A 25,541-nucleotide genomic window follows, 5' to 3' on the forward strand; every position below is an offset into this window, starting at 1 on the left:
CACAGCTGCGCCGATGGGTGGGTTGCACGCGTCAAGCTTCGTAGTGAGTGCTGCGGGAAACCACTAGCTGTACTACTGTCGTCAGGCAGTAAGAAGTACTCACTTGCGTGAGAGAATGAGTAGGCACATAGCTATTTTGAAGCCAGTAAGGGTCATACAGTACACTATACAGGATACCAACAAATAGTGCGTGACATCGATAAATCATCTCAATCTTCAAAGCAACGTTTGCAAGAGTCGAACGACATCCAACTTTTCGTCACGTGAGTTGCTCAAGGCTGAGCATTCCTTTTTCAATCTCCTGCCAACGTCTACAACTTCGGCTTGAGCGCACCTGCCTCATTCTTCTTGAAAAGCGTCGGGCTATCCGGATAAGGATCCACAGTAATCCTGTTCAAGGGATTGAGCTCCGAAGCACGGTGGAACATATCCTCGTACACCTTCCCGTCATAACGACCGAGCGAAGAGTCAAGCTGCCAATCGGGGAAGTCCCAGCTGTCCACCAGTCTCACAGCGTGAGGTCGAATGTCCTGCAACAGCTTCATCACTGCACTTGTGCGCGCGAGCTGGATCTGTCGCACGGTCACGGCAGAGGAAGTGTAGAACTCGGAAGCTTCGGACTCGAGGGTGTGCAGGGCGTAGAGGCGGAAGAGCTTGTGCAAGACACCTAGGGTTTCTGGGTCGAGGTCCGAGGGGGGGGATTGAAGGGTTTCGTAGAAGTTCTTCACGACCATGTATTGGCTGTGTGCGCGCGAGAGGCGGTAGAAGTCCACGAGCAAGTCGTTCCAAGCCTTCTTCTGCTCATCGCGATGCTTCAGTGCCTCGAAGGTCAGGAAAGCAGAACGCCATGCGTAAGCGGCCACGATATCGGCGTCATTGCCTAGCACATCGAACGCGGCGCCTTGATCTTGTCGCGCGAGGAAATTGGCCAAGATGGCGGTGGTGTCATTACTTGGCTCATTGCCCTTCAACACGGACCTAGCGGACTTGAGAAGATAGCGCGCCACTTGCTGCGTGAGCATGTAGTTGTCGCCTTCCCAGGTCGCGGTAGGGAGATAGTCGGCATACCACGATCCGATACCGGAGAAGGAGCTGTAGCCATGACCGCCGCAGGCACGACGACAGACTTCTAGGCCTTCAACGGCGGTGTACGAGGCGAGAGATTTGAGACCGCAGGATGTGGCGTGCAGATCGGCGAGTAAATCGGAGCCCGAATGTGTTTCCTCAGGTCCAGCACCGCGCTCGGGTCCGCCGACCTTTCCTACATCTTGTGACATCTTCTTCTGGCTCGCGCCGTACAATGCCATCATGGCTTTGCCGGTGAAATGGAGCGCGAAGGTCGTAGCGAGCAAGGGTAGGAGACGGATCTGAACGGTCGTGTAGTTCAGGACTTGGTTCTCACCTCCAGCATCACTGGGCGCATCGCGATCTTGGAACTGACGACGTACCGCACAGTATCGTGTTGCAATGGTAACACCCCTAGCCAGGACACCGCCGGCTTGCATGACGATTGTTGAGCGGACCCAAGTCAACGTGCCAAAAACGAGGGAGGGTGAGGATGGCTTCACGTATTTGTTCGTCTTGGGGTCGACGCGGGAATGCCGGGCTAGCATGCTGATGTGTGGGACCTTGACCTTGTTGAAGAGGAGGAAGCCGTTGTCCATGGTGTTGTATCCGAATTTGGGACCGATGTCACCTATGTGGATATCCTTCAATGGTTCGTGGGTACTCATATCGCGGATCTGGACGACGAAGGGATGTGGACCGTGAGATTTGCCGTTGATGATGAGTTGAGCCATGACGACGGCGTGGTTAGCTGTGCGGCCTAAGCTACCGATCCACCACTTGGAGGCTGTCAGGGTAGGGCTGTCGATGGTGAAGGTCTGATCCTCGGTGTTCCAGGTGGCTGTTGTCTCAAGACCGCGGACATTGCTGCCGTGGCCGAGCTCGGTCTGGGCATAGCAGCCGATGTACTTGTATTTCTCTGCTTGCTTCAGGAATCTCTCGTGTTGTTCTGGGCTGCCTTGGTCGCGGAGGGTGATGAGGAACATGCTCTCGTGGAGACCATATGGGCCGGGCTCAGAGATGAGCTCATTGGCGACCATGCGGTCGTCGTTGTCCCAGCCATGACGGATCACAAGCTGTCTCAGCTTCTTCGCCCTTGCCAATGCCGTCTCGAAGCGATCGATACGGCCGGCGAAGTAATTCTGCTCTTTGTTGAAGACTTTGTCGTTCTCCAGAATCTTCAGCACTCGTCTCTTACGTGCCAGACCTTCACGGCTGTGAAGGAAGGCACTGAGGGTGTCCACATTGATCTTGGACTTGCTGCGTTCTTGCTCGAGGAGCTCACTGCCCTGCGGGGCCGCGGGCTTCAGGTCTTTGACCCATTGTGGAGTAGTCATCGTGAATGTTGTGCTTGATGGTGATGAGGGAGATCAAGAGGCCAAGGAGGAGATGATTAGAAGTTAGGAAGGACGAAAATGTATCGTGAGCTTCATCGTCCTAACTCGGTACTCGGAGGATCATTGATTTGATCACCTCGGCTTGCGCTATACCTGCCTCTTGAAAAAGACGACCGATCGTTCCTGCTTCATGATGACATCGGTGAATAGTTTTTGCCCACCGGTAGCATTCACATTCACTTTGAGCACATAATGCATGAACTCACTTTCCAAACACATATTGGTGCTAAGTGCAAGGGTCTTGTATACATTGATTCGATTATTTGCGTTTTCCCTGTCTTTAATCACTGGACCAAGGTCATCATGTCTTCACGAGCATTACGAAAAGCACAACGAGAGCGAGAGGAGCAGGAGCAAGTTCGACTCCAGCAGCAAGAGGAAGAGGACGATGAAGCAGAACAGAGCATACCACCAATCTCGGCAAAAGCCAGTGCGTTCGCTATGCTTGGAGAGGACAATGACGATGACGAAGACGAAGATGGTGGCGCACCATTAGACTATGACAAGGACGATGATGACAATGACGAGCCAGCTGCTAATGAGACAAGTACTATGTCCGCAAGTAAGAAGAAGAAAAAGAAGAAGCGAAGCAAGAAGAAGGCTACTCAACCAGAGCCTACTACAAAACAAGATGAAGACCTGGTTGAGATCGACAAAGCCTTGAGGCAGCTTGCAACGAATGGCAACCATGCACAGGCCGCCACGACAGCAGCCGGTGTGGACGAAGTGGTGGACGAGTCATCGAAACTACTTGCCGTCGATACCACCCATCTCCATGCGCAAAACGAGATGCGACGGCTTTTTGGTCGTGCAGCACTAGAAGCACAGGACGATGACGATGGTCAGGCTCAGCAAGCACAGGGTGCAGGTGGCAACAGGCGACAACAACGGCAAGCACAGCAAATGGGTCTTGCACAGGCATTGCGTGGTCAAGGTGGCGCAGGAGGCCGGTCTAGTGGTTTGGCCGCTGTGGCACTCAAGCGGAACATCTTCATCCAAGGCAAGGAAGATTGGCCTGTCGCTACAGGCGGTGGGCTAGGTATGGAAGTCGAAGAGAAGAGAGCAGATGGCACAATATTGTATCGCTTTGTGCACAACCGGTCATACCAGGACGTGCAGGCGCAGTTCGAGACGTGCGTAGAGAGCATGGATCCGGATCGTATGGTTATGCTGCTACGGCATAATCCCTACCACATCTCAACCTTATTGCAGGTCTCGGAAATTGCGAAACAGCAAGGCGATCATTCCACATCTGGTGACTTGCTTGAGAGAGCGCTCTTCTCCTTCGGTCGATCGATCCACTCCACTTTCACGAGGAGTATAGGAGAAGGCAAAGCACGACTCGACTTCAGGCGCCCGGAAAACAGGGAGTTCTGGCTAGCGTCATGGCGATACATGACCAACCTGTCAATGCGAGGTACATGGCGCACAGTCTACGAGTGGGCCAAGCTCCTGCTCTCCCTCAGCCCTGAAGAGGATCCCTACGCCTTATGGCTCGTCCTTGATCAATACGCCCTTCGCTCTCGTCAGGACCTCGATTACCTCAATATTAGCCGCAATCCAGGTTTCTGCAAACTCTACGGTCATCTGCCCAACGTCCAGATCAGCCAAGCCCTAGCAGAAAGCAGAGCAGGCAACAAGTCCAAAGGCAAACAAGCGCTCTTCACAGCAGTTGGTCGCTACCCCTGGATCTTCTTCAAGCTGATGCGGGAAGTGAATCTTGATCCTCCGCCTGCTGTATGGGGCAAAGAGCCGTCTTCGGAGAAGGATGAGCTATATACAGAGCTGTATGCGCTGCGTGCGAAGGATTTCTGGAACACACCCGAGATCTCAGCATTGCTTGTCGAAGTCGCTTCCGCTGTACCAGATGGCATTGCACCCGCTGAGTCCAATACAAAGGAGATCACGGAAGCAGAGTCGAGACACACTGTCCTCTCCGACGTCCAGTCCGCTATCCACATCCTCCCCAACTCCCATCGAGATCGATTAACCACTGTCTTCGACCCCTTACCACCCTTGGACGATCTTCGTTCATACGAAACCCCAGGCCTTTCCAGTCGCAATGCGGGGCCGAACCCCACGGATATCGCTTCCAACCTCCACGAATTCCAGGATCTGGTCGGATGGTTCGCGCAACGATTCCCGTGGATGTCTGGCCAAGGCGTCGATGGTGCTGATGCTGAGCGCCCTTCAGAGGACGAGATCAGGAGACAGGTCAGGGAGAGTGGCGAGTCAGAGCAGACGCTCGTGCAGAGGACCCAGCGGATGGGCCAGCTACAGCAACTTTTGCAGAGCGTGGGCCTGGGGAGGAGTGATCTTGAAGGTGTGGCTGACAGCGAGGAGCATGAAGAGCATCAGCAGCGGACTCTGGAGGATGCTGATGAGCCAGACACTTGAAATCAACCTGCGCGCCAGCCATTTTGTTCAATCCCAGTCCTGAAATCCATGGCCTTGCAAGCCGACGATACCTTTAGGTCGCCGGAACGGATTCATTACACCTTCGGTCCTGCCGACCCGCAGCCCAGCAGCCACAGATCGCCAGATGTCCATACCATGAAACGAGAACCACTGCCACGTACAGTCCTGGCCGCCGAAACCTGAGATAATGGCACGACCGCCTGGGTGCCCGAACTGATATTCCGTGACGTCCAGGACGACGCCGTTTACGACGATCCCTGGACACTATGTTAGGACGTGATGAGGAGAAACCTGGGAGGTGCGCTGAGATATTCGAGCTTGGAAGGGAGGTAGGGAGGTACGTACAGAGTCTACTTTGCCTCCCACTTTCATTTTCCTGCCCATCACGCTCCTTGACGACGGTCGCGAGTATGAAAGGTAGGCTCTCGTCCGGGAGACGCTTCGGCTGGAACGACCAGGGCTCTGTCGGATCGTCCTCCTGGACGATGCCCTTGCTGGAAACTCGCTCATTTACTAGACCGGCAGGCGGCTGCAGGTAAATATCGGCGACGTTCTCTATGTGCTCGCTATGGCTGGCCTTCTCAGAATGGGTGTGCCCGATCCCTAGGTCTGGAGACTGAGGACTGTGTTTAGGAGACACAGTCACAACCCCAGGAACGCAGAGATGCGTCGCTCTCCACGACGATAGGCTCAATCTTCCCATTGCCTTTTCTCATACTGGATCTTGAACGCCCTTCTCACTATGGGACTTCCTTTGGCAACATCTCGAGGCTGCACACCGTGTCAACCAGCAATCCACCTATTCGCGTTCACCTGTATGGCCGTGTCGCGTACTTCCCTGGCACGCCATTCTTACGTGACAACTCATAATCGATTCAGTGGCGACAACGGCACATCGGCTGTGTAGTCTGCTAGCTCCGTACCATTGTATCTTCTCCGCACATTCACCTCTGCAAACCCCGCGAAAGCTTAAAGTACGTGTATTATTGTGGGGCATTGGTAGACTGTTTGATCGCCACGATACAAGCACTCGACAGGAATGGGAAACGATCATGGCGAATCTGTGATCAAGATGACGGGACGCTTCGGAAACGCAATCCGACGACCGAGAAAAGCCGTCTTTCACGCTTATCATAGCGAGTACCCTTGGCACCTACGAAGCAAATTGGCTCATAGACACCTCCATGCTGTCGACGACTGCACTTTCACCCTTCCGGCCTTCAATGGCGGCGGCTCCATAATGACGATTGTTGACTTGCCTATACCGGCAAGCTACAAATGCCTGAAGCTTATGATGGCTATAGCAAGCTGTCGAAAGACAGCTTGGCGATCTGGTCCTCATTGAGGGCTCTGCGGCTAAGTGTTACCTCCATGTCACAGGCCAAGGGTAGTCGCGCTTTCGAGCTGCATTTCATACCTTGCTACCCTGACCTCTCTTCATATTTGTCGACAACCAATCTTGAGTGTGTTCTCTCGTCATGGCACCCTCAGCAGTCGACTCTCGCGGCTTGATGCTCAATGGCCTGAATTATGATCGTCATGCTAATGGTGCCAACGGCACAAAGAACAAGGATGTCAACACCATGAATCCACATGAAAAGGTGCATTTCGCGCCAAAGCTCAAACCCAAGGACTACCAGATCAAGGGCACGGATCCAGGTGGCAAGATTTTGTTTCGAGATGTGAACATTATTGATAGTACTGGAGCAGATCCGTTCAAGGGCGACGTGTATATCGAAGGCCAGTCTCCCGGGTTGCTAGAGCAAGGTGGGAGAGCATTTGCTAACAATATAACAGGCGAGCGCATACGATATGTTGGCGAGGTACCCAGTGTCGAGGAGCTTGCGAAGGACAACAAGGTACGAACCATCAACGGTCGTGGTAGGACGTTGATGAGTGGTTTGGGAGATGCGCACACACACTTTAGCTGGAACAACGGCGATCTTGGTAAGCTCGGTGACATTGGTGTTGAGGAGCATACACTCGCCAGCGCGAGGTCAGCACAGTGCTATCTGGACAGCGGGTACACTATGTGCTTTGGGGCAGCATCCGCCAAAGACAGGCTTGATATTGTGATTCGTGATGCTATTAATGAGGGTCAACTACCTGGTCCACGATATTTGGCTAATGGCAAGGAGATGGCGGTACCAGTGAGTTTCGCAGTAGTCCGGACAAGAAATACAGTTATTCATTTGTGGTGTAGGATGGCGACCTCGTTCCTGGCATTACAGCTTTTGCCAAGGGACCGCTCGAGATGCGAGAGACCATCCGGCACCATGTCAAGCTCGGCGTCGATACGATCAAGCTTTCCATGTCTGGCGAACAGATCTGCGAGACACGAGACGCTCAGGATTGCTACTACGACGACGACGAGACAGCAGCCTGTGTGGACGAGGCACATCGACATGGTATTCGACTTTGCGCCCACGCAAGAGCAAGAGACAGCGTCAAGATGTGTATCAAACATGGTGTAGATATCATCTACCACGCTAGCTGGATTGACGAAGAGGGGATGGAGTTGCTCGATAAGGCCAAGCATAAGCATATAGTAGCACCAGGTTTGAACTGGCTTGTTGCGACTGTGTATGAGGCTGGAGCGTTTGGCTACTCGTTCGAGAAAGCTGAGCAAGTCGGATATAAGAAAGAACTGGAGGTCGCGATCAAAGGACTTCGTGAAATGCATGAGCGAGGCATCACTGTGCTCCCAGGGTAAGCTACGTCCTGTGCCACCTACACTCAATGATTTGATGCTAATACTTCCTTCAGTGGTGACTATGGCTTCGCTTGGACGCCGCACGGAACATATGCTCGAGATCTGGAGCTTTTTGTCAACCTCCTTGGGTTCACGCCAATGGAAACCCTAGTCTCTGCGACCGCTGGAGTTGCGAAGCTCTTCATGCGCGAGCACGAGCTGGGCAAGATCAAACCAGGCTATTTCGCCGACTGTATTCTCGTAGATGGAGATCCCCTCGCCGATATCGCTGTGCTGCAGGATCACAGCAAGCTGGATGTCATCATGATCAATGGTCGAGTCCACAAAGCAAGTTACAAGGAATTTGTGAAGTTCGAGCAGCCACAGCCCGTTATGGAGCCTAAGGAGAACGTGAAGCTCAACAACTTCGTGGCTTATGCTTTAGACGATGGTACTGGTCGGACCAGGATCGGTCACTTGGATCGAGACAAAGGCACCATTACACCACTTGCTTTCTTGAGTGGAACGGCGATCGAAAACCTATACCAAGTGATCGAAGTCGGCGAAGACAATGTCATAGCTGGCGCCGAAACCTTCCCACTGACTGATAGTCTCAACATCTTGGCACCGATCAGTGGTCGCGATGTGCTTGCTGTTGGCAAGAATTACAGTGAGCATGCCAAAGAGTTCAATGGTATGTATACGTTCTCACTTTGATCTGCAATATGCTCAGGAAGCTGACTACGCTCGCAGCAAGCGGATATGATTCAAGCGACAAGGTCGATATGCCGACACACCCAGTCATCTTTACCAAGCGAGCAACTTCAATCGTTGCTAACGAAGAAGACATCCTTCTCCATGAGGACTTTACACAGACGCTCGACTACGAAGGAGAAATCGGAGTCATAGTCGGCAAGGGTGGCTTCAATATATCTGAAATCGATGCCGAGCAGCATGTCTGGGGTTACACGATCATCAATGATGTAAGCTCAGGCGAAAGACATGATGTAATATCTACAATACTAATAATTGACTTCCAGGTGACTGCCCGTGAGGCTCAGCGCGACCATAAACAGTTCTTCATCGGCAAGAGCGCAGACTCGTACTGTCCAGTGGGTCCGCTGGCATTACCAAAGTCAGCGTTACCAAAGACACTGACGGTCACAACTCATGTCAATGGTGAGCTTCGCCAGAAGGGGACCACTGAGGATCTCATCTTCAGCGTGCCGAACCTCATACATACACTGTCGAAATCGCAGACCTTGCGTCCTGGAGATGTGATCGCTACCGGCACACCAGCAGGTGTCGGGTTTGGCTTGAAGCCTCCCGTCTTCCTCAAGCCTGGTGATGTTGTTGAGATCTCGGTCACTGGGCTAGGCACACTGCGGAATACGGTGGTCAAGGCCGAGAACGATAATTATGTCACGAAGCAAGTACAGGCACAAAGCGTCATACCTATCAGCAACCTCGCAATCACTAACCATGGCGTTGGCCTCACCACACTTCTAAACGGCAAGAAGCTCAATGCCAAAACTATTGGCCGTGGTCCGAACAGCATCATCTTCATCCATGGACTAGGAGGCAACACATCTTTCTTCACTCCTGTGCTCAACCAGCTGGGTCTCAACAAAGGCGACCACGAACAGTATACCAGCTTGCTCTTCGATCTCGAAGGCCACGGCATGTCACCAACAAAGGCAACCTCACGAATCAGCATCGAGAGCTATGCGCAAGACATTGAGAACTTGATCAAGGCGTTCGACATGCCAACACAAAACGGCGTGACAGTTGTAGCACACTCCATGGGATGTATCGTGGCTGAGCTCTTCGCGTCGCAACACACAGACATGGTCAACAAGCTCATCCTGATAGGTCCTCCACCATGTCCACTACCTGCGGCTGGTGCCGATGGTAGCGTGAAACGTGCAGCAACTGTCAGAGCTGAGGGCATGCGTAACGTGGCTATCACAGTAGCCGCCGCTGGCACGTCCGAGAAGACTAAGACAGACCGTCCACTCTCCTGCACAGCTGCGCAAATGAGCTTGCTGTCTCAGGACCCAGAAGGATATGCCAAAGGTTGTACGGCACTGGCAGGTGCGAAAGATCTTCAAATTGACTTTGCTAAGCTCGGCAAGACGACAAAGTCGTTGTTGATCACAGGCGATGAGGATAAGGTCGCACCACCAGCGCATGTCAAGAAGCTTGCGGAAATGCTTGGATCTGCTCAAACGAGAGTTCTAGAGCAAGTCGGACATTGGCATGTATTTGAAGATGCCGAGGGCGTCAACAAAGCAATCAAGAGCTTCTTGGCTTAGCTTCGGACCTAAGGTATGATATAATGATATGTCTATGTGTACAAGCTCCCGCAGACTGTATCAAGTTCTCATGAGTACAGAGCGTCTCCTTTTATTTGTTCGCCAAGCCTCGGTGCAAGATGAGCCATCCGAAGACAAAGTATGGCCGCGTGATCCCAACTGTCTTCTGGTATCCCTGGTACGAAGACTACTGGGTCCCGGTGTAAAGCTGTGTGCTTTGTCGAGCATCGGGCTCTACATTACTGGTATGATCTAGGGAGCTATCAACCATTTCAGCACCAGAAGTCGTGGCTTGTGACATGATCAACCTTGTAATGTAGTATGACGATTGCCGTGCCACTTGAGCCACAAGCTACCTCAAAGCTTCCACCCAGGTTTCGTTGGTACGAAAGCCTTGTCGTGATCGCACGTACTGATCAAAGCACCATCGCTTTCTCGCTTTAGTCGTGCTTTGAGAAGAGCCAGACTCTTGCCCATGCTCACGATCTCACACTCCATGATCAAATCATCGCCTTCTGGAGCAGGTCGGAGATAGGTGACGTTCAGCGTCCTGCTGACACCGCCATTGAGCCAGAAACCTGGTTTGCCGATGCTCATCAGAGCTATAGATGTGCAGACGTCGAAGAAGGCGGATTGGGAGCCGCCGTGTAGATTGCCACTACCGTTGCAGTAAAATCGACTGACCTTGAAGGCAAAGGTCACAAGTGCTTGCTTAGGCGACAGTATTTTTACTTCTCGTAACTTGCACTCTTGCTCCATGAATTTCGAGACGAGGCGCTGGTCGTCCGGTACTTTGTTGGCCATCAACGCATTGATGCGCTCTTCGGGTGACAGACTGGCAAATTTCTCCACCAGTTCCCGAGGCAGATGTCCATGGATCCTCGCAACCATGATGACAACAGATGATTAGCTACCGCGATTGTGTCATGTTCGACAGATGCAGCACATGTACTAGATGGATACATGTATTATTGACGAAGGTTCGGCACCTCGGCAGTGGTTTCTTCAGCTCCTCGCCGACAGCCGATTGGCTGCCACATGGCTAGGGCGTTGCATTTGCTGATCACTGTCAACATTTGCCAGGTTCTCGACGTCCACGAGCAGAGTAGGCAACATCTGTGCGGTGTCTTGCGTCCTGGCAGCACGCTCGATCATCGGGTACCTCCCTCGCCGTACACTTTGGCAGACCACAGCGTCGATGATGTTGAGCCGTTTAAGTTCACCACTGCTTGACTGGCTTTCTTAATCATTATGCAAGTGAGAGCCGATGCCGCCGCGGACACGGCAGGAGCGATTGCCTGTTCTCATGGCTCACAAAGGCGAGTGTCGCTTGGCTGACTCAACGCTCGACTTTGCACACCACACCTCAGACCTCTTATCACTTTACGACAGTCTCTACTCATCTCTAATCTCCCTAGGCCATACACAATCATTGGCTTTCCAAGCATCCAATAGCTACGTATGCCTAGGTCAGTTGTCAGTCCTGGGGTTGAAATTATCTTGGTGTACCTGAGATGAGCTTGCCACCTCGCTCGGAAGAAACTCTGCAAGATAAGAGCAGTGTATGTCACGATGACTACCTGAGCACCATCCAAGCTGGAGACAGCCGCAGCAGTACACCTGAATTTGAGCAACTCTCGAAAGCCGATGCTTATCCCAAAACGAATGGGTTCCTCTCTGCGCCACTATCAGGCCCTATTCGGCCTTTGTCGCCAGACACTTTATCTATCCTGAGTGCAGACGAGTATGAACAGATACATCCTACTGTGTCCCATCCACATAGCGAAAATGGTGTACCCCCCATATCTGGTCGTAATGCACAGCCAAGAGGCTCGCGAGCAAGATTCCATGCCTTTTACGTCCGCAACCTGGGTCTTGGCTACATGCTCCTCGCGCAGGTCTTCGGTACCCTGATGAATGTTACTACCCGACTTCTGGAAATCGAGGGCAACAATGGCAAAGGCATGCATCCCTTTCAGATCCTCTTTGCACGGATGGGCATCACTGTGGTGCTTGCATCTGGCTATATGTGGTACAAGAGGACGCCAGACTTCCCCTTCGGCAAGCACGAGGTGAGATGGCTACTGGTAGCCAGAGGGTTTGGAGGCTTTTTCGGAGTGACTGGCATGTATTGGAGTCTGCTCTACCTCCCTCTGGCTGATGCGACTGTGATCACGTTTTTGGCGCCTGCTCTGGCTTGTTGGGCGTGTTCAATATTGATCAAAGAACCCTTCGGACGATTGGAACAGATCGCGGGACTGGTCTCTCTTGTTGGTGTTGTGCTCATTGCGAAGCCGACAAGCATGTTACCAGGATTTGGATCGTCCAGTGAATCGCCACCCGCCAGCGGCAGTAGTGACACCATCTCGAGCGCGAACGGGACGGCGAGTAGCGGTGATGCGTCGAACTATGACAATGTCACGCCATCACAACGCTTGATGGCCGTGAGCCTGGCATTGATGGGAGTGTTAGGTGCTGCCACCGCATACACAACTATCCGATGGATCGGAAAGCGGGCACATCCTCTGATCAGTGTGAATTACTTTGCTGCTTGGTGCACCCTTGTCAGCACGATCATGATGTTTTCGCTCCCTTGGGTTGGGTTTTTGCTACCAGCGAATCTGAAAGAGTGGGGTTACCTGATCTTCTTAGGCACTTGCGGCTTTATCATGGTAGGTCTTCATCTATCGTGTACTCGAAATGGTGACTAACAGAGTAACATAGCAATTCCTTTTAGCCGCCGGTCTGGCGTACGAGAAGTCCTCCCGCGCTACGAATATCACCTATACACAAATGTTGTTCGCTCTAGGTTTCGACAAGTTGATATTCGGCCACACACCAGATTTGATGTCGATAGCCGGATCCAGCCTCATTCTTGGGAGCGCTATCGTCGTTGCTACTATGGCCGATGCTGGTAAGCACAGTAACAAGAAAGAGCAAGTGCACGGCAGTGCCGATGTGGAGGCTCAGCAAGGCTTGATGAATGGCTTTGAAAGTGATAGGCACAACGAACAGGTAGGAGGAGAGTCCGAGCAGCTTCCACTGCAGGAGATCCAGCTGAGGACCTTGCGATGAAGTGATGAGGGCAGTATCGAAAATGTAGAGTCTGGCAAGTTGAAAAGATCCATGTTGATGACAAGCACGCCGAGTGATGCGCACACCTCAGGCCTGGGTCCTGGAAGCGAGTCACGTCTGATCACACACAGCATGATACTCGCGAAAGGAAGATTGACCACGAGAGTTTACTGATCAACTGCTGCCTTTGCAATAAGCTAGAGACGATTATGCTCAGCCGTCTCGCGTGTAAGGCTGAAGGATTCGCCGAGTTTCCGAGGTGAGTCCTCGAGACGGGGCGAAAATGTCGAATCCTTCAAGAACTCTCGTCTCGGGATGCCGAGCTCCAAGGTCTTCCTCATCCGACAACATATGATGATCGATATACACAAATCAGAGTGTTCGATGCACGATGATATTGACGTTGGTCAGCCCGAGGCATCTGTATTGCAAATCCTTCACGCCATGATGATGCATCAGTCGTAGCTGCCAATATATATACTTGATGTATGACCAGCAACAGTTGACTCTTGCCATCACAATCACTACTACAACATCGAAAGCTCAGCAGTCCGATACCTCAACTACCACTACCAGGCCATTACTTCACCCCTCTCAGGTCTCCACTACATCAGGACATCATTCGCAATGGCTCCAACCACCGCCAGCCAAACCTGCTTCTGTGGCGCAACCAAGCTGGAGTTCGTAAGTGCATGCTGACATCTCGATGAAGCGTGAGGATCATCGGACTGACTTTGTCTAGCCAGTGAGTGCTGTAGAAGATGTCTTCGTCTGTCACTGCCTGGACTGTCGCAAGGCGAGCAGATCTTACCTCAACTACAATGATCCGATTCTAACGGCTTATACAGCTCACCGCATCAATGTTCGCGACCAACTTCTGTGTCAAAGACGCCAATATCACGTACGTCAATGGTGGTGACAACTTGAAGAAGCGCGCCCAGAGTGCGTCCATCGCAAGCGGGAACTCCATGAACGACACGAGGTGTGGTGAATGCGGCACACTCATGAACCGCCAGAGCAATGGCTTTCAAGGATTGAGCTTCCTGCGCGTTGGTGAGGTTGATCAGTTGGATGAGCTGCTGGCAACTACGTTCAAGCCCAGAGTCGAGCAGTTCCTGAGGAGCAAGGCGCCATGGATTGGCGAGATTGATGCTCCTGAGAAAGCTCAAGGTCAATACGACTTCTCGTGAGGATGTAGAGGCAGAGGAAGAGAGCAAGCATAAGCTTCTCGACCTCTAGTGCAAGCACGTGGGCGGCTGACGTGGAGAGGTGGGGCTATGGCTTATAGATGTCGCTCATCTTAGCTAGGTACTGTTGTACATGCATCAGCATCTCACGAGACAACCTTGACTATGTGGACGAAACAGTGGCAACGATAGCAGATCTTGCGATGTACAGGCCCACCCATACTCGACGGTCATGACTGAAGCGCTCAAGGCTTGCGAGGGGAATCGAAGGATCCCGATTCGACTCATCATCTGTGTAGACGGAACCTGGACTGGACCGGATGGAACATATCCTGCCAAGAACGGTAATATCAGTAACATTTTCCGAATATGGTGCTGCGCGAAAGAAGATCAAGTCATTGGCGCAGACGGCCGAGAATGGCGACAACAGCGGGTCTATGTCCGTGGCATCGACGACACTGGCAGTTGGCTCGGCAAAGTTGTCACAGGTGTGTTCGCGACTGGTGTAGAGCAGCAGATCAAATCCGTGTATCAGATGTGTTGCGAGAGGGCTTGCCATCCTGAAGACGAGGTGTTCTTGTTCGGCTACAGTCGTGGTGCTTTTGTTGTTCGTGCTGTTGCTAATTTGCTTGCATACATGCGGATACCAGGCCATACGAGCGATCAAAAGGAATTTGATCAAGCTTACGATAGGATCCTGGAGGTATACCAAGCCGTGAGGATTGGCGGCAAGCAGCAAGCGGGATCGATATACGAATACATGTCTAGCAGCCGTCCGCCACCAAAGATTCAGTTTCTTGGAGTCATAGACAGTGTGAAAGCATACGATGACGGAGGTCTTTATGAGATTGGTCTACATCCAGCCTTGCGACATTGTCGCCATGCTGTTGCCATCAACGAGACTGATCCTGCATACGCACCACAACTCTGGATGCTACGTCCCAGAACGGCGGAGTATGAGCTGAGGAAAGCGAGTAAGCTGCATAGTGTGCTCGAAGGCTGGTTCCTTGGTACGCATGGCAGTCTAGGAGGTGCTAAGAGTGAGGATGGTGCTGCGCTGTACGCAGCACAGTGGCTTCTGTCCGAAGCCAAGGACGCTGGTCTTGTCCTTGGCTTCGCCACTGTATGCGACTCAAGTCTTGTTCCTGCAGGGTTGAAAATGGACAATCCATTGGAGGTGATATTTCCCGCACCTCTTGTCGACATCCCTAATGCCGTACGGGCGTCGGACTTGGTTATGAAGAACGGTGTAGAGGTCAATCTTTGGGACATGAGCGAGATTCATCGGCGACCAGGCCTCGCACTGTCGATGCCAGACTCATTGAGTCGATGGACCATAATTAGACGAGACCGTCAGATCTTCTCCAGCGAAGATTTAATAGGCCACCTCCACGATAGTAAGTGCCATCCATCACACGATGACCCTTACTGATGCCTGCTAAGCTCCTCTTGGGACATTCGTCCATCCTTCTGTGTATATCATCCCGGGTAGCAACCTCAGTGCCTCACCAATCAACCTTGGGCAAGGCTTGGAGGAGGCGCTCGATCGATATCGGCAGGATGAATTGGCGGACACGCTACTAGCAAGCAAGTCTAACGACCAGATCACAATGCCGGTAGTCTCGAAGTTTCGTTTGCTCGTATGCGGATCGGCGGGAGTCGGGAAGAGCACCCTTGTAAATCTGCTTTTAGGCGTGCCAGAAATGGTAGGTCAGGAGTTTCGGTTTCTGCTCTTTGGCCATAGCTAAAACGGCCCTGTCTCAGACACAAGAGAGCCACGGTGCACACGGTGTTCATGATGTGGAGACGGGATTCTCACCGGATGATGCACCATACATCGTTCACGACTCCTGTGGCTTCCAGGCCGGCCAAGACGACGAGCTTGATCGCGTTCGTTCGCTCTTACGAACAAGATCGAAATCGGCCAATATTGACGAGCGTGTCCACTTATTGCTGTAAGCTTTCGTTCAAGATCGCGGTCTTGTGATGACTGACATGGGCAGATATTGCGTCTCGTCCACCCGATTGAGGACCACAGAGTCGGCCGATGCAGAAGTACTTCGACTTGTGGCGGAGAGCGACAGCCGGATCTCAGTCGTCGTTGTCTCTACTCGTTTTGACGAAGTTGAGGCGCTATGTACCGACGAAGTGGAGCGGAGTGTGTTATCCGAGAGTGGCAAGAGAAGCCGCCGTCAGCTAGCACCTGAAGAGTGGGACGTCATCGAATCGAGGGTGCAGGAGGCCATGGATCAGAAGAAAGAGCATATCACGGCGGGTCTGCAGGCTGCAGGCACTGGCTTTGTGGGTCCAGTCTTTACTTCGAAAGGTAAGCACCAGGCCGAAACTATTCTTTGCTGGCCTGACAGGCATGTAGATGATGGCGAGTCGGTTGCAGCTCTGACTGAAATCATCACTGCAAGCATGACTGATGTTCGCATCCAGGAGATGTTCATCGCGGCACAGATCTGTAGTGTACAGCCAAAGATCGACTTTGCCATAGATCACAGCATCCGACTATACGGGCACGCTATCCGAACCTCAGCGCTTCCGATTGCTTTCTCAGGCCTCATAGCGAGCACGACTATTACTGCAATGATTGTCCGCGATGTCCTCAAAGCCTTCCACTTCACCGGGTACAGCACAGATCTTGCTGTCAGCACCATCTCAACAATGCTGGTAGGCAACTACGAATCGAATGGGGTCTACGTGGCAGCCAATCTATTGAGCGTCGCGACTGCAGGCTCGATGGCTACCGTTGTTGCTTCGCCACTTGGATTGGCCCTAGGCGCAGGCTCCTATATGCTGAAACTTAGCGCAGTCCCGCAGTTTGGGAGAATGCTGCTGATGTGCACGATCGACACCGTACTCATCATGGAAAGAGTCTTCTGGAGGAGTACCTCCCGCGCTTCAACGTTGTCGGATCTACGCAAAGCGTGTGCTGCTTATAAGCAGAAGATGGACGCTGTTCATGCCGCGGTTAAGAACATGCTGCCGCTCTGGTCCGTATGGGATGCTTTTCAGTTTAAAAAGCTGCGCACGGAGCTCGGCCGGATCGTGGATGATCATCGGCTTCGAAAAGATCGTTGATTATACGTGTGTGCTGGCTAGGGAACACACAATGAAAGTCTAAGGTGTGTAATGTTTGGAAGCGTCGAGGAACAAGACAGGTTCAGAACCCAGGATATCCAGTGACACGGGCAGGATGTAGCAGCCCGCATCTTCATCAGCGATGTAGACTGGCTGTAGCGTGGCGAGCTGACCGGCGGAGGCTCGAACACAGGCTGTTGCCGAGGATACATTTCAAGACTGTACATTAGCCATTGCTCAAAGGTCTTGCAGCGGGGTCGGACTTAGAGATCATGAGCTGGCGAAGATACGGTCTCACGCTGAACGCGTTTCTTGCTCTTAGTGCGAGCGAAGTACTCGATGGGCGGAGTCAAGGATTGCTGCGTGGAAGTAGTAACAACAGGAGAATATCCGCTGTAGCTGTAGTGACAGCGGAATACGTTCCGAGCGTGCAAGCCTTCTACAGTACGTACGCCCCCTTTCGACTCCCAAGAACATGCAATCTCCACCATCGGCGCCGTCCGACCTTCTGCTCAGCTGAGCATATCTCGTACTGGCTCAGATGCCTCAGCAACGTTGCCTTGTCTCCGGTACACATCTATTTCCCGGTAATAGCTTCTCGGCCGCCACTTCGACCTACAGTCTCCTTTGGATCGGAGACAAGAGTATCATACTACTCTATCAGCACATTGGGCACTAGCGATCTTGACAAAAAGGCTCAGACGATCGTCGTCCCTCAGGATCCGGGACAGCAACTCTGCGAAGATTCGATCGCCTCACAACGAGACTGGAAACTTTTCGCATGTTTTGCGATATTATGCCTACTCAGGATAACATGTGGCATGAGTGCAACATCATTAGCAACGGCAATGCCGACTATCGCCCGCCCACTCGACATGAACGCGATCATGTCCGTTTGGATCGTCAACAGCTTTCTGCTAGCGTCAGCCCTGACCCAGCCTTTGATCATGCGTCTCAGCTACGCCTTCGGTGGTCGGGTGCTCCTCACGCTCGCCATTGGCATTTGTACACTCGGCTCGTTGATATGTGCAGTCGCACCTGGACCAGTCGCACTCCTCATGGGTCGCTGTCTAGCGGACTGCGGAAGTGGGGCACTGGGTGTTCTCACCCAGCTCATACTTCGCAAGCTTGCGACACCACGGAATAGAGTCAAGTGGAAAGCACGATATCCGCTCTGTACTGGCTTGGTGCTGCGCTAGGCCCAATACTCGGGGGTGCTGCTGCGACTGAAGCATCCTATAACTTCATCTTTGGGTGAATGTACCGTTCGGCGCCTTGTCTCTAGTAATCTTACCATTCATTTTCAGCTTGGACGACAGCTCAAGCTGGCGAGAAGTGATGGGTGTGGACTATCTTGGCTGGTTGTTGCTGTCGGGGTCGATTGCACCGATTTTGCTGGCTATCAGCTGGGGTGGGATCACTTACAGCTGGACTTCGTGGCACCTCCTCACACCACTGACCATTGGCTCTTGCTTTCTGGCCATGTTCCTTATCTACGCCGGATACAGGGTAGAGCCTATACTGCCAATTGCCATAATTCGACGCGCTACAGCATGCGTAGCTTGCGCCGGTACGTTTGCACATGGCTTGTCGTTCGCAGCGATGATCTTCATGCTGCCGCTTTGGTTCGAGCCGATACTCAAACTCGACCCTATCATATCCGGCGCGTTGCTTAGCGCATGCACGCTGGCCATGGTGCTATTCGCCGTTGTCGCCAGCATAATATTGTGCTACATCAGCCATATTTGGCTTATTCTGGCTGGCTGGGCGCTTTTCGTCGCGGGTATGGCACTCCTGAGTGCAACCACCACAGAGACAGTAGTAGTCATCTTCGTCCGAATCGGCTTGCTTGCTGGTGCTGGATTTGGCATACTCTACCCGGCATTGAAGGTCGCCGTCCAATGCGACGCGACCACCGACGACGAAACTATCCACGCAGTGCCATTACAGGGCTTCTTCAGCACTATCGGACAGTGCTTCGGTATTGCTGCTGGAAGCTGCGTCTTCTTGAATTGGCTTGAAAGCAGCCTCCGAAGAAGTGATCTCACGCTCGATCACGCAGAAGAGTATGCCAGGGATGCAGTGAGTCTTGCGAACACCGTCGCTCAAATGCCGAACTCACGTAACGAGCTCCAGGCGACATTGGCTGCGAGCTACGGATACGGTGTGAGATGGGTGTGGATCAGCCTGTGCATCATCGCAGGCATTGCATTACTGCTCAGTCTGGTCTTCGTCAAGCAAGGTCGTCGAAATTCACAGCGCCGAAGATCACGGCGGTCTCTGCCAGAGGCGTTCGAGTTCGCAGCATGAGGAGGACTGCCCTTTCTTTCATTTGTTATCGTGTAGTATTACAAGCGAGTGAGGCGTTCGGAACATCCCAAGCTTAATCAGCTGGACTAGGAAGGACATCGGGAACTACGAATAGGGCACAGAGGAGAAGATATTGACAGTGATTCATCTGAACAGCAGTATCACTAAGCTATGGAGAGTCTACATCCACACCTGTGCTTCCATGACCGTCTTTCTCTCACTCGCTGTATGTGCCTCGGCCTTCTTCGGCTGTGGTCTGGCTGATGATCCCGCTCCGCAACGACCCCCACATGCTTCCCATCTACATGTAGGTCAGCCAGAGTATTTACCATTCTCACGAACAAATTATCGAGTAGCCGTATACCACCCCAAAGCAGGTCAGAGAAATTTGAATCAACAAAAATCATGGCACCAAAACAAAAGGCACCCGTCTACGTCCTCGGCGTGGGCATGACCAAATTCATAAAACCCCGTGGCAAAGTAGACTACACTGAACTTGGTTTCGAGGCTGGCATCAAAGCCATGCTCGACGCTCAAGTCAACTACGATGATATGGAAGCCGGAATCGCCTGCTACTGCTACGGCGACAGCACCTGTGGGCAACGAGTCTTCTACCAATTCGGCATGACCCAGATCCCGATCTATAACGTCAACAACAACTGCTCGACCGGTTCCACGGGCCTCCATCTGGGACGAACGATGATTGCGGGCGGTATGGCCGATGCCGTACTCGTCGTCGGCTTCGAGAAGATGTTTCCTGGTTCTCTGCAGTCTTTCTTCAACGATCGGACAAATCCTACTGGTCCTACTGTGGATATGATGAAAGCTACCCGTGGCATTACGAACTCACCTGGTGCGGCGCAGATGTTTGGTAATGCTGGACGAGAGTATATGGAAAAGTATGGTGCGAAAGCTGAGGATTTTGCCGAGATTGCTCGTGTGAACCATGAGCATAGTAAGCGGAATCCTTACTCTCAGTTCCAGCAGGAGTATACTCTTGACGAGATTATGAAGGCTCCTATGATTCATGAGCCGTTGACTAAGCTACAATGTTGTCCTACTTCCGATGGTGGTGCGGCGGCGGTATTGGTTTCGCAGGCTTTCCTTGATGCTAGGCCGCATCTCAAGGAGCAGGCTATCCTCATTGCTGGTCAGCAGCTGTCGACTGACGGGCCGAGCTTGTACTCCCGATCGAGCATTGAGCTTATGGGCTACGAGATGAACAAGACTGCGTCGAAGATTGCACTTGCTGAGGCTGGCGTGAGCATCGACGAGATCAAGGTTGTCGAGCTACATGACTGCTTTAGTGCAAATGAGATGATCGTCATCGATGCGTTGGGTCTGAGTGACAAGGGTAAGGCTCATGAACTGGTGAGGAGAGGAGATATTACTTATGGTGGAAAGATGGTGATCAACCCGGTAAGTGCTTGCCGTCTTGACCGACGATCTCTAATACGCATTTACTGATGCTATTCCTTACAGTCCGGTGGCCTCATCAGCAAAGGACACCCACTGGGTGCAAGCGGTATTGCCCAATGTGCAGAGCTAGTATGGCACCTCCGAGGCTGGGCCAACAACCGCCTCGTCGAAGGCACAACGGCAGCACTCCAGCACAACCTCGGTCTTGGTGGCGCGGTTGTCGTCACCGTCTACAAACGTGCAGACGGTAAGAAGAGCGCGCCAGTATCGTCCGAAGAGGTTGGCAAGAGGAATGGGCTTGGCTATAACCCAGCTGTGGAGGCTAAGGGCTTCACCAAGGCACAAGTCGACAGGACACGAAGTAAGGATGCGCGATCGGAGTGGGCGTTGCAGGACACGCAGACAAAGGTTGAAGCTAGATTTTGAGATGTATGAGATATCATGAACATGGGTTTAGCGTTCTTATGATCTTGCCTTCGCTGGACATGTGTATCATGAATGCTTCCCATCACAATCAGACCCTGTCCCGTGGTGGATCTCTCAATTGTCGAGTCTCTGGCTCATACCGACTGATGTTGGCCGTCCGCCTCACCAGAGTTCACCGCCTTGCCCGTCTTCTTGATCTTCTCCAGCACAGTCGCATAAGTCACGCTCTCCTCGGTCTGTACAGTCACTGTTTGGGTATCGAGAGACACATCGTAGGACTTGACGCCTATGACCATATCGTTAGTGAAGTAGATCCCGAGTGCCATGTCTCGTGACACCCACCATCGAGCTTCTTGAGCACTCTTTCCACCGCGCCCGAGCAGCCGCCGCAGGTCATAGTCACGTTGAATTTGTAGTTGTGTTCCGCCATTATGTGCTTTGTTTCCTGATCTGATCTCGTGTGTCTAAATTTAAGCCTTGAGTCGTTTGGTGAGAGGTGGTTAGTTGTTAGAGGTGCGAATGTGAGTGCAGTAGGATTTGTAATCGGAATAGATCGATGGTGTCAGTAGCGTCAGACAAAGAGATCAGGATTGTCAACAAAGAGTCGATTACTTAGCCTGAGTGACTCTGACACGAGTCTAAGAGTGAACCTATAGCAGTAGCGGTATCACGCAAGTTGATGAGCAAGTTATGAGCTATTCTGGGCATCGCGAAGATGTCGCAGGATATGGCGGTCTGTGCGCAAGGAAGGCTCGGATATTGGTCATGAGATGATGATACTTACATACTGTAGCGATAAATGCCGATGCAGTGTCGTAAGAAGTTGTTGCACAGATGAATTGAACGATTGCATACACAACCCTTCTCCTGTGCCTCGGAAAGCCAACAGTACCCATAAGTCATCTATCCATCATCACATCTAGGCATCCGACTGTACCTCCCTCGCAATCTCCTCGTACCACCTGCCATGCCCTTGCAAATCTACCGTCCTCACACGATCAAACGTATCAACTAGAGCACCGATTTGTGCCGTCATCTCGCCAAGTCCACACCTGGTAAGCACTTCCGAGGCAGAACTCGCAGCACGCACGCGCTCAGCTGGCGTCGAAGCATTGAGTCGCGTTAGGATATGACTTCGTAATCGCTGATATAGGACCTTGAGCACTGGGTCCGTGAAGCGACCGCCGGTCGCTGCTTGATTGAAGAAGCGGGTGATGGTGCCGTTGAGCTGGCTTTTGCTGGTCGTGGGCATGTTGTTTGCCGTCTCGAGGATCGAAAAGGCCTTCGAGGCAGTGGTGATGTCATCTGTCGTTTCGGTCTCATAAGCTTCAGCGGAGAGGAGTAGCCAGAGACGGCTGGCTTGCGACTTCCATTGAGCACGAACATCACGTTTCAGCAGGTTCTTGGCGGTTAGCAAGACGGCACCGATGATCGTGATGCGCACGGCTTGACTGCGAAGGTCTCGTAATCGTTGCTTATCCAGCTGTAGTGTCTCTGGCACAACATCGACATCGAGCTCGCCTTGATCAATGCCAAGATCGACAAGCGCTCGTGTATAGATACTATCCCTCGTAGGACGATCAGCAGCAACCCTGACACCCTCGGGGTCTCGTCGATCTGCTTCTGAGTCCAGCGCTTGGTAAGAGGCTCGCCACCAGTGCCTAGTACGTGCCAGGTTGATTCTGCCAGCCTCTAGATCAGAACCGAATGACCGTTGCTCATACCCAGCTGCTTCGCGAATGAGCGTGGGCGCCACATTCATGATCATGAAGTTCGTGTAGTCGAGGCTGAGCGTGTCGACTGCGCGTAGCAGCTTGAAGAGCTTGTTGATCATGACCTCCAGCTGCTCTTCGTCGGCAGAAGGGACCCGCTGCAGCTCAGCAGCCAGCGTAGCGATCTCCTGATCTCGGAAGGGTGCACAAAGCTTGGGCAGTACAGTTGCCATGAAGTTGAAGAAGCCCTCGTACGAGAAAACACCGGCTTGGCTTTGCCTGGCGATCGACTCGAGGTCGAGGGACTCACTGATAGCAGTGTACATACTCTGACCGGGATTAAGCATACGCAAGAGCTTCTCCCTGACATTTTCCGCAGTGCTGATCGTCCACAGTGAGCCATCTCCAGCCTCGAAGCCTTCTTTCATGGCTGTGCATATTGATCTGTACATGTCATCGCGTAGAGCCGCCGACGTATCGGTGAGCTTGTAGTCTTTATCGATGGCCAATTCGTGGGTTAAGACGCGGTTGGTAGGCATCGGCGTAAACAGTCTGCGAGTGACGTCTGTCGCAGAGGGCAGCTCAACCAGTCCAGCAGCCTGTGCCACTTCATCGACCTGTACACCAGCATTGGAAGCACGGGCATCTTCCTGTGTGATAGGCGGCTCCACGTTGCGAGGGCGTACTTCTGCAACATTTCGCTTCTTTGGTCGCCGTCGCCGACTCTCCTTGATAGCCTTCTTGATCAGAGTATCGGCTCGATCAGCACCCGCCAGCTTGCGAATGCGCGACAAGAGCATGACTTGATTGTCACGGATACCCTCCCGGAAATCCGACGCCACTTCACCACGATCGTCGTCCTTGACCGTCTGCCATATCGCGTCAAGTTCGACGAAGCTTGCCACCATACCCTCAATGAGGACCGAGGAGTCCTGAAGTCTCCATGCAGCGAATGCAGAAGTATATGACGTGTACGCCTGCGATAGCGTTTCGAGCTGAGTAGCACTTGGTGTGTATTGATTCCATGGGGCTAGGCGAGCAAATGTAGTGCCGACAATGACAATGAGTTCCGTGGCCTTAGCAAGAAGATCTTGCTCCTGTGCCCCATTCTTGTTCATCAGCACGAAAGCTGGGTGGGCCGTCATGATGTACACACTGAGGAACGTCCGGGTATTGAGAGCTGCATTCTCGTCGCCACGGTCTTGCAAACCAAGCTGCATCAAGAAGGCGGTGGCTGTCTCGATGACGTGCGGCTTTGCAATGAGAGCTGTCGTGTCCTCGAAGCTGATCAATTTCGCCTGCTCAAGACCAATCCTCTCAAAGGCTAGCACTACAGCTCGTTGGCGAGCAAGTCGCCAAGCGCGCTGGATTCGCATCGCTGCAGTATCCTGGTCGAGCTCGGTCGCCACGTCGTCCTCAATAGCCTCTTCACTCAGATCGCCTAGTTCCTCGACTACAGCCAGTTTCTTCTCCGCACTGTCCGCGCGCCTGACTCGCCTTGCCTGCAGATTGCGCTGGAACTCCGCCCGCCTCTTCTCAGCCTCCGCGTGTCTCTCCTCCATCTCAAGCCTCTGCCGTGCTTCGTCAGCCAGCTTCCTCTCCTTCACCTCCTCCGCAATACGCTTCGCGCGAGCCACTTCCTCCGCACATGTCGCTGCGACTTTAGCCAAGTACTTCTCCTTGGCTATCGAAGCAGCGAGAGCGCGTTCCTCACTTGCGTTATTACCTCGAGGCTGGGCCTTGGCCAAAGCGGCTCGCAGGCGGACTTGTTCTGCATGAGCGGCGCGGTCTGCGAGGCGCGCCTTGCGCGACTCGATGATGGATGCGCGACGGAGATGCTGGGCGACGGCATTGCTCTGATTGCCTAGACTGTGCCTGCGCGAGACGGACGAAGCACGTGAGTGTGCTGACGAAAGACTGTTGCGCCTAGACGAAGCGGCAGACGACTTGCGACGAATGTTGTAGCTGGGACGGTTGCGGTAGAAGCGAGCAGCGATGTGTGGTGGAGGCGTGTTGTACTCGTGAATGGACTCGGCCATGTCGTCGGGATACGACATGCTCTCGTCTGTATGCTCATCGACCATGGTCTTGCTCTCGAACTCCAGTCTCCGTTCCGGACTTGGTGCGCCCATCGTGCTGGTCTATTGATACGCTATGCGATGAGGATGATGTGTAGGACAATAGGAAATGTTAGGTATGATTGTCAATCATCAGGAAGGTGTGGTAGATGTGCTCTGGCGCTCATGATTGGCAATCGCAAGTGTGGCTGACATGCTTCACTAATGCGGCCGCCTACCTGATCGTAGATCCTCACGTGGTTGGAGCCGCAAACGATCGATGACATGCTTAGTCATGCTTCGACTTCAAGTGTACTCTACTTTGCTAGACCCAGCCCTTCACTTTCGAAGAGGCCATCAAGCTTATAAGAGAACACCTGC

At 52.7% G+C, this 25,541-nt stretch overlaps 12 protein-coding genes across 12 annotated transcripts; 7 read left to right on the forward strand and 5 right to left on the reverse strand.

Annotated features, from left to right (window-relative positions):
• Nucleotides 1-311: 311 nt before the first annotated feature.
• Nucleotides 312-2,402, reverse strand: LTS14_004739 (uncharacterized protein; the record flags this gene model as incomplete). Its single annotated transcript, XM_064837439.1, has 1 exon — nucleotides 312-2,402. The coding sequence occupies one exon, from the start codon at nucleotides 2,400-2,402 to the stop codon at nucleotides 312-314; it is 2,091 nt and encodes a 696-aa protein (XP_064694762.1).
• A 363-nt stretch (nucleotides 2,403-2,765) lies between these two features.
• On the forward strand, nucleotides 2,766-4,859 carry LTS14_004740 (uncharacterized protein; the record flags this gene model as incomplete). Its single annotated transcript, XM_064837440.1, is given in 2 exon segments — nucleotides 2,766-3,879; nucleotides 3,895-4,859. The coding sequence occupies 2 exon segments, from the start codon at nucleotides 2,766-2,768 to the stop codon at nucleotides 4,857-4,859; spliced, it is 2,079 nt and encodes a 692-aa protein (XP_064694763.1).
• Nucleotides 4,860-4,886: 27 nt separating this feature from the next.
• On the reverse strand, nucleotides 4,887-5,583 carry LTS14_004741 (uncharacterized protein; the record flags this gene model as incomplete). Its single annotated transcript, XM_064837441.1, has 2 exons — nucleotides 4,887-5,137; nucleotides 5,226-5,583. The coding sequence occupies 2 exons, from the start codon at nucleotides 5,581-5,583 to the stop codon at nucleotides 4,887-4,889; spliced, it is 609 nt and encodes a 202-aa protein (XP_064694764.1).
• Nucleotides 5,584-6,358: 775 nt separating this feature from the next.
• LTS14_004742 (uncharacterized protein) lies at nucleotides 6,359-9,887 on the forward strand (the record flags this gene model as incomplete). The annotated part of the gene is made up of 5 exons (XM_064837442.1): nucleotides 6,359-7,030; nucleotides 7,084-7,589; nucleotides 7,647-8,266; nucleotides 8,326-8,555; nucleotides 8,613-9,887. 5 exons carry the CDS (start codon nucleotides 6,359-6,361, stop codon nucleotides 9,885-9,887), a joined length of 3,303 nt encoding a protein of 1,100 aa, XP_064694765.1.
• A 357-nt stretch (nucleotides 9,888-10,244) lies between these two features.
• On the reverse strand, nucleotides 10,245-10,778 carry LTS14_004743 (uncharacterized protein; the record flags this gene model as incomplete). Its single annotated transcript, XM_064837443.1, has 1 exon — nucleotides 10,245-10,778. One exon carries the CDS (start codon nucleotides 10,776-10,778, stop codon nucleotides 10,245-10,247), a length of 534 nt encoding a protein of 177 aa, XP_064694766.1.
• Nucleotides 10,779-11,401: 623 nt separating this feature from the next.
• On the forward strand, nucleotides 11,402-12,962 carry LTS14_004744 (uncharacterized protein; the record flags this gene model as incomplete). Its single annotated transcript, XM_064837444.1, has 2 exons — nucleotides 11,402-12,559; nucleotides 12,612-12,962. 2 exons carry the CDS (start codon nucleotides 11,402-11,404, stop codon nucleotides 12,960-12,962), a joined length of 1,509 nt encoding a protein of 502 aa, XP_064694767.1.
• Nucleotides 12,963-13,589: 627 nt separating this feature from the next.
• On the forward strand, nucleotides 13,590-14,152 carry LTS14_004745 (uncharacterized protein; the record flags this gene model as incomplete). The annotated part of the gene is made up of 2 exons (XM_064837445.1): nucleotides 13,590-13,646; nucleotides 13,811-14,152. 2 exons carry the CDS (start codon nucleotides 13,590-13,592, stop codon nucleotides 14,150-14,152), a joined length of 399 nt encoding a protein of 132 aa, XP_064694768.1.
• Nucleotides 14,153-14,381: 229 nt separating this feature from the next.
• LTS14_004746 (uncharacterized protein) lies at nucleotides 14,382-17,236 on the forward strand (the record flags this gene model as incomplete). The annotated part of the gene is made up of 5 exons (XM_064837446.1): nucleotides 14,382-15,546; nucleotides 15,593-15,855; nucleotides 15,914-16,104; nucleotides 16,153-16,475; nucleotides 16,524-17,236. The coding sequence occupies 5 exons, from the start codon at nucleotides 14,382-14,384 to the stop codon at nucleotides 17,234-17,236; spliced, it is 2,655 nt and encodes an 884-aa protein (XP_064694769.1).
• Nucleotides 17,237-18,838: 1,602 nt separating this feature from the next.
• Nucleotides 18,839-19,546, forward strand: LTS14_004747 (uncharacterized protein; the record flags this gene model as incomplete). The annotated part of the gene is made up of 1 exon (XM_064837447.1): nucleotides 18,839-19,546. The coding sequence occupies one exon, from the start codon at nucleotides 18,839-18,841 to the stop codon at nucleotides 19,544-19,546; it is 708 nt and encodes a 235-aa protein (XP_064694770.1).
• A 405-nt stretch (nucleotides 19,547-19,951) lies between these two features.
• On the forward strand, nucleotides 19,952-21,391 carry LTS14_004748 (uncharacterized protein; the record flags this gene model as incomplete). The annotated part of the gene is made up of 2 exons (XM_064837448.1): nucleotides 19,952-20,965; nucleotides 21,029-21,391. 2 exons carry the CDS (start codon nucleotides 19,952-19,954, stop codon nucleotides 21,389-21,391), a joined length of 1,377 nt encoding a protein of 458 aa, XP_064694771.1.
• A 134-nt stretch (nucleotides 21,392-21,525) lies between these two features.
• Nucleotides 21,526-21,821, reverse strand: ATX1 (Cytosolic copper metallochaperone; the record flags this gene model as incomplete). The annotated part of the gene is made up of 2 exons (XM_064837449.1): nucleotides 21,526-21,677; nucleotides 21,734-21,821. 2 exons carry the CDS (start codon nucleotides 21,819-21,821, stop codon nucleotides 21,526-21,528), a joined length of 240 nt encoding a protein of 79 aa, XP_064694772.1.
• Nucleotides 21,822-22,310: 489 nt separating this feature from the next.
• Nucleotides 22,311-25,447, reverse strand: LTS14_004750 (uncharacterized protein; the record flags this gene model as incomplete). The annotated part of the gene is made up of 2 exons (XM_064837450.1): nucleotides 22,311-25,244; nucleotides 25,400-25,447. The coding sequence occupies 2 exons, from the start codon at nucleotides 25,445-25,447 to the stop codon at nucleotides 22,311-22,313; spliced, it is 2,982 nt and encodes a 993-aa protein (XP_064694773.1).
• Between the last annotated feature and the right edge of the window lie 94 nt (nucleotides 25,448-25,541).

This window comes from Recurvomyces mirabilis, assembly GCF_035927965.1.
Source record: "Recurvomyces mirabilis strain CCFEE 5264 chromosome Unknown scaffold_11, whole genome shotgun sequence".
Taxonomy (NCBI): domain Eukaryota; kingdom Fungi; phylum Ascomycota; class Dothideomycetes; order Mycosphaerellales; family Teratosphaeriaceae; genus Recurvomyces; species Recurvomyces mirabilis.